Source organism: Atractosteus spatula, chromosome 4, assembly GCF_055471065.1.
Source record: "Atractosteus spatula isolate fAtrSpa1 chromosome 4, fAtrSpa1.hap1, whole genome shotgun sequence".
NCBI lineage: Eukaryota > Metazoa > Chordata > Actinopteri > Semionotiformes > Lepisosteidae > Atractosteus > Atractosteus spatula.
The window spans coordinates 30,102,375-30,114,673 of NC_142709.1; the positions used below are offsets into that span (position 1 = coordinate 30,102,375).

The 12,299-nt window shown below is 38.6% G+C and overlaps 1 protein-coding gene across 1 annotated transcript in view; it reads right to left on the reverse strand.

The window, feature by feature from the left end:
• Window positions 1-7,212, reverse strand: part of LOC148836051 (serine/threonine-protein kinase 24) — a 52,517-nt gene extending 45,305 nt beyond the window's left edge. Inside the window, exon 1 of the mRNA XM_088912608.1 lies at window positions 6,515-7,212. Within this exon, the coding sequence (XP_088768734.1) occupies window positions 6,515-6,556 (42 nt within the window). The 5' untranslated portion in view covers window positions 6,557-7,212. The remainder of the gene's footprint in view (window positions 1-6,514) is intronic.
• Window positions 7,213-12,299: the final 5,087 nt, after the last annotated feature.

The following is a 12,299-nucleotide window of genomic DNA, read 5'->3' on the forward strand; positions in this document are numbered from 1 at the left end:
GTTTCAAATTACTTCTTTTTTTGCCTTTTCCCTACAAAATACAGACCCTTCATTGAAATGGAGGAAATGAGAGAGGAAAGGAAGTTAAATTACATGTAAATCCACAATATCTCTTAAAAATGCCTTGTTTCCCACCATTGAATCCTAATAAGCTTCGGAGAGTCTTTAAAAATTACATAAATCTTCCCTTTTCTCATTAATGGCAGAACAGGACCATCCAGATAAGTTACTGCATCTCAACAAACCTACACTTAGCATCAAAAGAAACTTCGTAATTATGACTGCAACAGCTTCACAAACTGGAAAATGACAATCTTTTTATAGTAGGTGTAGAATGACATTTAATTGAACAGACTACACTTTAATTATGCTGAGCAACTTTTGTCATCAACAAGGGGTCTACTGTAAACGTCAGACTATTGTGTGTGGCCACAGTTGGAAGGAACAAGCTGGACATCTGCAATGCATGCTTTCCATCAGACTGCAGATGCTGTCGTGTAGGATTCTATACCTTTCCTCTTGTAAAGCCTGGAAAAGCACGAGCCTTGTTAAATGATCTCTAAGCCCTAGATGCCACACATCATCACTGCTCATCCCTCAAATGCTCAATGAAGCTCCAAAGTCTAGTGAGCAGGGCAAGGCACACAACTGTCACATTCTCATCTCACAAAAAAAAAGTCATTGTTACATGACCAGCAGGAGGACATTCCTTTTTGACTGCTGTCATATCAGGATTTACTCACAGGGAAGATAGCATGTGAGGTTGCAGGACTTGATCAATGTGGTGTATTGCAGTCAAGGTTTCCCTCAACTTCTACTAGGGCTTTTCTACAGTACTTAGACAATCCTCACCTGGTCATCACAACTGCATTGTGGTCTGGTCTCGGCAAGGTCTCGTGAGTCATGGTCTCTTAGATTGTGGTCTTAACACTCAAGGACACTGTTGGCGTTACAATTTTTAATCTGGCCAGATTAGAAATTGCTGGCTGTAAACATCCCAGATGGTGCAGTACAGTCCACTTACTTGTACCAAAGGCAGAAAGGCACTGCTCTCCTGATAAACAGTGCCTTTCTGTATCCTTTTATTCTTCATATCCACCAGGCTTGACATTCAACATCTTAAAGCACCTCATTACATGTGCCTAATCAACTCTCTCACGAATGAGGTGATTAATTGCTTACGCAACAGGCAAAGTCATTCAGTGTTATTAAAGTTAGTCACGAATGATCAATTCAAAAAAGGAGTGAAAACAAAATCAAGAAGGAACACAGCAGCAAAAAAGCATTTGATGACACAGTGGTCAGAGCTCTGGTCTCCAGGCCAGAAGGCTGTGGTTTCAAATCCAAGACGAGATGCAGCTGCTTGAGCAAGGTGCTTCACTCAGATCGCTAGTTTAGCATAGCCCAGTAAATTCCCTGCTGTCTAAATGGATCGCTGAGTCATTGTAAAAGAGAATTTGCTTCCAAATGGTTTTTCCAGTTAAAAGATTGTTTTCAAATAAAGAAAGCTCTTGGTTTAACAATATTCATTTTTAGGTACCTTACAAAATGCAGCTGCACACCTATGACAACTATCCCCTGAAGGTCTATTTCTGCAGATGTGATGGCTATATGGGCAATTGTCTTCTTACCACCAAAAATACTTTCCAACTGCTGTGAAAGCTTGTGCCCCAGTTTGCATTCTATTATGCCACAACAAAGACACCCGTTACTGTCAATCTAATGCCTTATGGCCTAAAGGGTAATTCAAGACCCGTCTTTTAGTTGCAAAGCTAGTACTCAATAGTTCTTTGCATATTCGTGAACCATTCATATGAATAAAGGCAAATACAGTGCTGACTACCAGTAAGAGCTACTGCTGCAATTGAGATAAGAGATAAAGATGCATGCGTAATTTACAGAATTTCATGGGAAAAATACATATGATATAAACACATCTACAAAGAAAAACAGATGTGTGAACCTTTTTTTAATCAATGGTACATCGCAGCATGCATACTGTATAAGAGGGACACTGAGTATATTTAAAGATAGGGCTTCAAAAGAGGTTTGGCTGATGCATTAAAAACCAAATACCATCCCAAATGTGGGTCATGCTTAGGGTCATGTAAATAACAAGCTGGTTGGGCCTGGTTGCTTAAAATTATGGATAGCAATGCTGCAAGAATATAGCTCAGTGATACTGAAAGAGGGGAAACTACTGGTTGGAAATTCGTGGCCAAGACAGCTCAACTTGCTGTTTCACGAGCAACAGCGTTGAACACGATGTCAGCGTGGCAATCCAAGGTAAAGGCATTATCAATAAATGGCAACAGTGGAGCACTGATGCAAAGTCCATGGCAAAACAGGCACGTAACAGACTGCAAATTTCAACCTAGGGGGAGTCAGCCAGTTTCATTAACAACTCTTTGCTGAGCACGCCACAGAGTGGGATACCATTGTTAACAATACACCGCTAAGGAATGGAGCATTTTGATATGGTCAGATGGGATGGTTTGGGTGCAGTAATTCCCTTAGAACAGTAGTTCTTAAACTTCTTGGACCAAGTACCACCAAAGCATCCAAGTACCACCTACAAGTCATCTTCTCATAGGAACCCCAGAAATTCTCAATGACCAACATGAGCGTGCGTGCGCACACTCACATACACATATAATAAATATTATAATAATAAACTTTATTTGATATAGCACCTTTAAAGGTGGCTTCTCAAAGCGCTTTACAGAATGACAAAAGGAACAACAACAATTAAAAATAAACAATAAAAAAGCACCATTTCAGTGAGAAGGGTGAGCCTGTTTAGTCGAGCAAAGCAGATGTTAATTCATTGGTGGGGCCTTGATACAATTCACAACAGAGTCTAACAGATTTTAAATTGTCAGGCATTTTCTTGAAGGCCAAGGCCTCGTGGTGGATGCTGCAGTTCACATCTGGAGCAACCTCTCTAATTCGTGCAACTACACCGCTGTTACGGCTTGTCATCACTCTAGCACCAACTGTACAAACTCCAACGCATTTTATCCAGTCGATGCCATTCTCTTTGATAAATTCATTCAGAAACTGAAATATGTGCTCTCCTGTAGTTCCTGGTGGTAGCGGCTTACAGAACAGAAAGTCCTCATGGGACATGCCCTCAAACTCGTATCGAATGTAAACGTGCAAATTGGCCAAATCAACGATATTTATAGACTCATCTAAGTGCAGTGAAAAGCATCTGCTCATCTTAACGCGCTCCATCAGCGTACTTTTGACATCGTCCGCCATATCAATAATTCTATGAGTGACTGTGTCTTTCGGAGGGGGTAGCAGGTCAAGCTGTTTAGCAGCCTTTTCTCCACGCATAATACGTGTCAGCTCTTTGGCAACGGTAAACAAAGTCCTTCACAAGTAGTGTGGGTCTTACCTGCTTTAGCGGTCCGCAAGCTTGCATTTTTCCCCATTTCCATTTCAGGAGTTTGTCCCAGAAGTTAAAAGAAGTTTTTATTTCATGCGCATGGGAGCGAAACACAGAGACGCTCTGTATACTTTTCTCAAATTAACCTAGAACAGTTCTTACATATTTTTCTGTTATCTATCACACTTTCCTGTGCTTACAAGATTGCTAGCATTCATAGTACGCATTTCTATGCTTTCCTGTGCTTACAACATTGGCATTGTTCCAAAATCACACACATTCTCCTACCTCCCTATTTGCTGGAGATAACTTGTTTTAAATACAATTGGTCACTTACATTTGTAGCACGCATTCCTATAGAATACATTACATAGTAGCTCTTGTGTCCACTCAAGTATTAGCGCGCACTGCATCATAGTACGTAGGCTGCGTATTTGACACAAACTAATTTTATTAAAATAGAAAATATGAAAACCAGTCCCAATTTTTCAGTGCACACAACAAAGTTCCAGGGTCATATGGCGTACCGCCTGGCTGCGCTCTGCGTACCACAAATGGTTTGACTGACTTTGAAGGAATGGTTTTTATATTTTTTTTTATATTACACCTTGATAATCTCAAATGTCTTGTAATTCTAACAACCAAAGATAACCTTATCCCTGTACTTTCTTTGTTACTCAGTGGTTACTTGAAATAACGATGACCTCGCATCTGTAAAAAGTTGTTTATATTTAAAATGTCTTGTTTTGTTAACCATGTTCTTGTAATTCTGACATAATGCGTGGCCTGCAGGTAGCTACAAATTAAGTTTTTGAGGACAGAAAGGCGAGAAAGTAAAGCCATCCAGCTGCTGGAAGAGAGGGCTGCCTAGGACTGAGAATTGTAACTTCTGTTATGTGAGAGCTCTACCAGGGGAAACAGGCAGAGAATGTAAAAGGAGAGAAAAACTCCAAATGCACAAAGCTCAACTTTCGAATGAGACCAGAAGTGTGGACAGACGTCACACTATGACGACTGTACAATCTTCGCTGTTTAAACTGCAGCATTCATTCTTAGGAGTCTGAACGTGTCAGCTGAACTCAGGATGAGAGATTTAATTTATCTACATCATGTTCTACACAAAATGACTAAAACATACTTTGACACTCAAAATAGTTGTCATGCCAATGTTATTTCCTGTTCAGTCTGCTTGAAAATTACTCATTTAAGTAACAGGTAATGCTGAAACATCCTTTTAGTTCCCACGTTCTGATAGCTCTTGGAAATTAATAATCAGAATGCTAAGTCCTGATTTAAGTTAAAGGATTGCATTTTGGAATATATTTAAAACTATCTGGAATAATTCAGAGATTAAACATTTTACGCACACTATCTCACATCTTTTTAGATGGCATTTAAAAAGTTAAGATAGCATGAACTGTAAAAGTCTAGCTCTGTAAAATATAAAGTCTTGTGTGCAGAAAGTGGAGATCTATTTCTGAACAGCAGTAGCAAAATGAAAATCTATACAGTACACACTGTGTACTTTAGAGTTTCTACATTACAACAAAGAACATGGCAAACATCTCTTTTCGCAAGGTTTACAATTTCTTTTGTAAATTGTGGTGTTATTTCTAGTGTAATCAACAGGATGTCACATGTAAAGACATGCAGAAATCTGAGAAGCAAAGCATTTAGTCATTCGGTTCCCCTTCAACGGTCAACCTTTTTAGCTGAATTTCTTTGAATACTATGAATTCTGCTGAATACAAGCCTGACTGGGGGAAACACTTCAACAACCAATTCAATCCCAGATACACAATGAGGCCCCAATGACGTACAATTTGCCAATGTGTCAATTATGGATGACATCACAGATTCACAGCCATAACTAGAGAGAATTTGCTACTTAACACTTGTTAAGGCAGAAATCCATTAATCTCTAAACAGCCTTTGTAGTTGAGCAATTGAGCAGCCTGAATGCAGTCATGCATTCATGTCAGCCTGAAACGTCCTGAACTGTTCTTTCGTATTCCTTTAGGTCTTGTATTATCTTAAAGTGATTCCTTTAAAGATATTTTTTTTGACCACGTCGGTGCTGAAAGCAAATAGGCATAACATAGCAGTTAGGTGACGATTCACTCTGTGATTATCTACTTAGTTAATACAGTAAAAAAGTGCACGGAATCAAGACACTGACGACCTTAAATTAGAGGCACCTCTTCTGCGGAATTGCAAAAGGATTCATATTTTCAAGTCGTCTGCTGACACAATTCCAACAGCATTGTAATTAACGTTATATTTTAATCTAACCCTTGTTCTTTACAATACGTCCCAAATAGAACAACTGTCCAATCAAAAATTATATTTATTGATTAAATAACCCCACAACGAAGCAAACTTTACTGCTCTATGCAAAGGTTACACTCGGTACACCATCCTGCTACAAAGAATACGGCAGGAGTGCTCTCCTTTACAGGCCAAAATCGTAAAAAAATGTTGAAAGTAAACATCCTCAAGGGCGTCTCTTCTACCCTCAACTATTCAAAGGTTTAACCCCTAGAAAAGATGCATATCTACCGTCCGTATATCTAACTCTCGCAAAGAGCATTTGTCGTTAAAGGCAAATGCTGTACAGACACTTTTTTCCTGTTAGTGTTCGTATGTTTCGGCTGTTAACAAACGCAACATTTCGCTTGGAAATTAAGTACAGCAATACACATTGCACTTCGGTGGTCCTGTCCCTACGGACGGCTCTCAATTACTCCAGTGCCCCGGAGAACACGGGACTCAAGCGGGTTAGGTCTCACAGGCCTCTCGTAGTCCCCCCACTTCCTCGCTACTCCTACACTTAAAAGTGCAGGAAAGGGGAAATGTTTGCATCACCAAAAGCAACATCTCTACAGAGTCGAAGCCGGCTAGAGCGCCACGATTTCGAGTAATGTGCTTTCGTGTACTGCTGTGCACAACGTCTCACCGCAGTTCTCCGCCTAGTGCGATACAATATTGCCGCTTGGCAAGCTACAGATGTTTTTAAGTAACGATTGTGTCTGTTTGCCGCGGTACGCATTTCAGAGTCGTGTAATGTTTTTCCACTTAGTAGGATGAACATTTAAAGAAAATGGAAGGTGAATGTCTTACCTGCATCCCAGGCAGGCCAGTCTGCACCGGGGAGTGAGCCATGGCGTACAGCAGTTTAAGCCCGAGAACTTGTCAAGAAACAACAACACGATCTCCTAACTCGGATCCCAGCAAATGCGAATTTGTATACTCCTGTCCTCTTGGATTTATAGGTTATGCCCTGTAGATACGAGAATTTATCCACAGAAAACAATAAATTTAAAAAAAATCACAGACTGACTTCAGGCAGCCCGGATCAGGTTTACCCAGCTTTCCGAAGGGTCCTTCCCTTTTTTTTGTTTGGATGAAAACCAAACTATTTACCTCCAGAACATGAACTACAAAAATAAAAAAATAAAAATCAACGCATACTGATCACAGTCCGAGACAGTTTTTTTAAAATATACGCGCCGGGGACGTGCTGTGCCTCGGCATTTTATTTTTTTCACGAAAGGGAGCGCAGGCTTTTTGCTTTGGTGTGCAATTCGTCTTCCGTGGACAGATCTCCCACCGTAACACACAAACAAGGGTGCATGTGCTCCGCTACCATCCCACCACTGCTTGTCCAAAAAGGTGGCGCCCGTGTTTCGAAACCCACCCTACAGCAGCGCTTAAAATGATAATCAGCGTTGTAACAGTTACGATATATTATTGTGTTGTCCTCCTCACTCTGCTCTCCTGCCCTCCGCCATCTTGTCAGCACTGTCACTCTGACATCAGGGCGGATCCGGGCTCCCAGGCCCAGTGGCGCTCCCGCACCGGCAGAGGGAGCCACTCTTCCCGGCTCGCTCGGTCCTTCACTCCCGGGCAGAATGTTGGCCAGCCTCTACTCTGCTGTGCAAAAGTGCGTATGGTAAGTGTGATTTAAGCTTATGCAATTCCATTCGCCTGAAACTTGCAGTTGTTATAATATGCACATCCGTTCGAGCACAGGATTCGTGACAGAAATGATATAAATCTGATGGCTGTACAAAAAAAAACCCAAAACCACCGAATATGAACTTAATATTCATAGACGGGTGTTCTCGCCTAGGCCCCCCAAGCAAACGGAAACCTTAACCCATGTGTAATAATATGGAATAAAATGACATTCTTATACAGTGTGCAGTCCTCTTGTTAATATCTAAGAAATTATTTTCAAAGACCTAATGGTGGCGCAGTGGTTAGTATTGCTGGCGCCCTGACTTCAATTTCTGCGGTGCTGTCTGCGTGGAGTTTGTCTGTTCTATCCGCGTTCGCACGGGTTTCCTCCCACTGACCAAAAACGCTGTAGGTTATTTGGCTTCCCGCTAAGGCTCCAGGGGTGACTGGGTGGCTCCCCTGCAATCCTGAATTGGAAAAAGTGATTAGAAAGCAGATGGATGTAGTATTTATTTTAAAAAAAATGCATTAAATGACTGCTGGTCGGTGCAATGACCATACTTTTGGACCATTTTGTTTTTAAGGGAAACGCTAAGTTCAAGTATCTTGTCCACTTGGGTCACGTTGTTGATCCAAGTTTGCACAACAAAGATGTGAATTAGCACACGCAATGTGCGGTCGTCTACTATATTGTAATGGAGATTATGATTAATAAGGATGATTATTTGACTCCTACTCGTTTTACTTGCATTTATGCTGGCAACCGCAGATATGTAATACTCGTGATGAAATAACCTCACACATGCCTTTTCTCCGTGATCGATGCCTTCTCTCCGTGATCGAGTTGCTGACAGAAGTGAAAATCTAGTTTCACCTGTCCAGCCGGACGTACCTTGTGCAAAGCTTTTGGTTCAAGAGCAAAAGGGCAGACCATTAACACTGTAGCCATTTTCTCAGTGCATCGCCTGGACATTGCCGCGATTATACTGTTCAATTTGGGTTCTGTCCGATTCCTACAAATCTCCAACAGTGACTATACTAGGGAGTAAATTTAGGAAACAATTCAGTATATGGAAAGTGTCATGTAATTTGTCCATGGCTTTTGTTCATGAAGTTAGGAATATATTCAGAACAAAACTTGTGCTTCACACTTGATCTTTATGTAAGACAGTCACGTAGTCAAAAACAAGTAAAAAAATAAAAAAGGGTCAACATAAGTGAAAAACTATATATTGTTATCAGGATATGGAGTTTTAAAATTATATATTAAAACAACAAAAGAAGGCGATGATGGAAATACAGTGCCCTCTGGTTGAAAAACCAGGAATTCTGGTGGTGTGGGGTTGCGGGCTAAGATGACTCTTGTTTCTCTTATAGTGATGGCAGGAAAATGGACATTTGAATAGCATGCACCTAATTATTAAATAACACACCTGTAGAAGGCTCCACACCTTCTGCTTTTCAGCATGGAATTAACATCTGCTTGTTCCTTTAATTATTTTAGTGACATGTTAACCTGTATGGTCCATAACAAACAGGGCATGCCCACGAAGATTATATTTTATATTTTTATGATTACATTGGATCTTAGTTCCTGAGGAATTTATACCTGAATTTCAGATTATTGTATTGTATTGTAAAAAAAATCATTAGGCACAAATTAAATAGTAAGCCAGTACAAACAATTTGGCTCTTCTAAGCATCAAACCCAATTTACATTCTCTCCATAAAAGAGCATTTTAGGCTATATACAGTAAAACATTATTCAGAATAAATATTGTCATGTACAGTAGCTGGATATATTGAAAACTAGAGTAGTTTTTTAATGCTCCCATCCAAAGCAAACCATACACTTACTGAATCATTCACCATCACATTAAACAAAATGTGATTATGTGGCAGCTGGGATCAGATCGCCATCTCTTAGCAACATGCCAGTTTTGTTCTGCTCAGCACCTCCTCAGTCAGTGGTGAACTCCACTATGTCAAAAGGCTGGTCCTCCCTTCATAAGTGAATTCAACACCACACAGTTTCTCTAGGGAACTACATCACGTTGTAACTGGGTGAACAAGCAGTTACAGACAGTGTTCTTGAAATACACTTCACACCTGTGTCACATAGGCAAAATAAAATACATTTCACATTCTAATGTAGCTTCAAATGAATCGAGCTTTTTGTCCACAAAGCAAATTAAAGTTTTTTTTTGTAAATACAAAGTTTTTCTTTTTGGAAAGTGATAGTTTTGTGTAAAATGTCATGCACTAACACTGACTTCCCAAAGCATACACGTGTTGTGTACAATTATGATCCAGCAAACCTTTTAAAACATCAGGTAATTAAAAGGGCCTTGAAGACATTTGATGTTTATTAACGAGAATTTAAAAGATAACAGGAGGATACTTAAGTGGTTTGAGTACAAATGTTTACCTAGTATTGATTCTCTTTCACAATGTACATAACTGCTTTTGCTTATTGAAATATCATCCACAGTAATACAGAAACATGAAATAACTGGAACAGATATAATAAACACAATGACAAATTAACTAATGTATAACTGGCGTTGATGACAAGCTGAAAGATGACAAACAAAAAGAAAAATTCTGAAGGTCCATTCATTGACTTTTACATTTTAAATAAACTCGAAATCATTAAGCTTGCTTAATACTGCTTCAAAATGATCAGGGCATGACAGTAAGATTGCATCTTGATTTAAGTATTTCACAAAGAACAACAAGCATATCTTTTCTGGAAAAAAATTGTAATTTTTCATTTAAAATATTTATACGTATTATTTACCTATGCATAATAATATCACAGGGGGGAAAAAACATGGATGGAAAAATAGCCATCACTGAATTTATTGAAGTCTTCCTTGTGCAAAATGATAGAAAACGTCTTGTATAAAATGAGGTCAAATCTATTTTTAGACCCGGATTTTGATTTGAATAACTGGGGCTTTATCTTAAAAAGAGTCTCTGCTACATAAACTTCAGAACTGTTTCATAATGCAAGAATGGCCGAATCTGTGCAACCAAAAATGTTCCATCATCTGTTCAGATGATGTTTATGTTTGTATGTTTATTAATAAGGAAATATAATGCCGGAATCAAACACTTTGAACAACAACAATTAACTAGAATTATTAATATGATGAAGCAGCAAATAATTTGAAAGCATTTAAAGTCAAGCCTATAATAAAGATATGCTTGATGGAACTATACATTAAAAAGTTTCTTATATGCATCTTAAGAAGCAGTGATCTGAGTGCATCTACTCCGTAATACAATGCAGTATACTACTGGCACGGTAAAGCATGTTTGGAACAATAGGAATTATATAACAAAATAACAGACATGCATGATAATAACACAATATAACCTGGGTAAAACTATTAGAAGCACAGCGCTACTGTTAATGACATCTCTTGTGTTCTGCTGTTTGTCTCAGATTGTCAGATACCAAAGTGTTCCAGGAAAAATTAACAACCCTGATGCAATGGCTGAAATAACCATTTTGCATGAGATGATTTAATATAGAGTTTTTACAGTTTAAGCTTTGTGCAAAACATTAGGACACCGTGTTATATGAGACCGTATGAAGTATGTTGCTGGAAAGATAACAAGATATTACTTCAAAACACTGCTTCACCAAATGTACTATATTTTTATCAATTTGTAAGGGGGAGCAATTGTTTTTTTATTTTAAATTAAATTGAGTCTCAAATTATTAGATTAAATCCCCAGAAAAGTTAAACTGATTTGGTTCTACAAAGGTTCTCCATTTACCGTTCTCCGTTGAAAGAGTAAAAAAAAAACACTGGCTTCCCCAGTTCCTCTACAGAATAAATTCTACTGACTGTTATGTTTTATGTTTCATGGATGTAGTCATCTGCTTACCCAGGACCCTCTGCTAAGCTGATACAACTCAGGGCACTTAGCATTTCAGTCTACAGCTCTGTGGGTTTATCTTGTGAGATTTAGAAGCTAACATGCACAATTTGGAGCTTCTGACTGAAGTTTAGGGCACATATCTTTATTTTCATCCAGGGTTTGTGGGTGGTAGCTTGGGGTACTGAGTCCAATAGTTTTAGGAAAATACAAGGGGCACTTAGCTCTGTTGATAATGCACAAAACACTTTTCCTCATTTACTTAATATACATCAAATGGTACCACAAAAGGCAACATTTGGTTTTTTTTCTATACTTGATTGTCATAGTTCTGTCAGTCACTGAAAATATAATTTAAATTTTTGTAAGTTATCATTTAATGCAATTTCATGTACATCAGATTTACCATTACATATACCACTGTATTACTTTGAACTTTAGTTTTTTTATTTGTGTATTAGCTTTATGGTAGTTTACAATATAAATATCTTACATTTGCCATATAAACTTATTTGCTGTTACAGGTCATACATTAAAGCATTCTTTTAATATAGCATTGACAGTGGAATTGAATATATGGATACTATAGTGTTGAAATGTTTATGAAGCCTTGGGTGATACAAAAGAAACTAACTTACAATGAGAGGGCATAAATGATCCATACTAGGACAACTGCTAAAAGAAAACAAGTCATGCAGAATATCCAGTTGTACAAACAAAAGCCACACATGCCTTTGTTTTGAAGGTCTGATATTCATCAGTTTGTAATTGAATTATTTTCAGTCCCTCATTTTTAAATGAAGGATTTGTACTATATCAGGAGTATTACTACAAAAAACGAAAATACGGATTTACGGTCTCTTTTGGCAGTATATTTTTGCTAAACAGCGGCACCTTGTGGCCATACAATTGTCTTGCAAGTAAAGTGATCATGCCCTCTTGTAACTCACTACCCTATGCAGCCAAAAAACAAGCTGTTGCGGTGCTTATTATGCCTGGCACTTGAATTTGATACGTGAAAAGTGTTTGAGAGTGAAAAGACCCCTTTTCAACT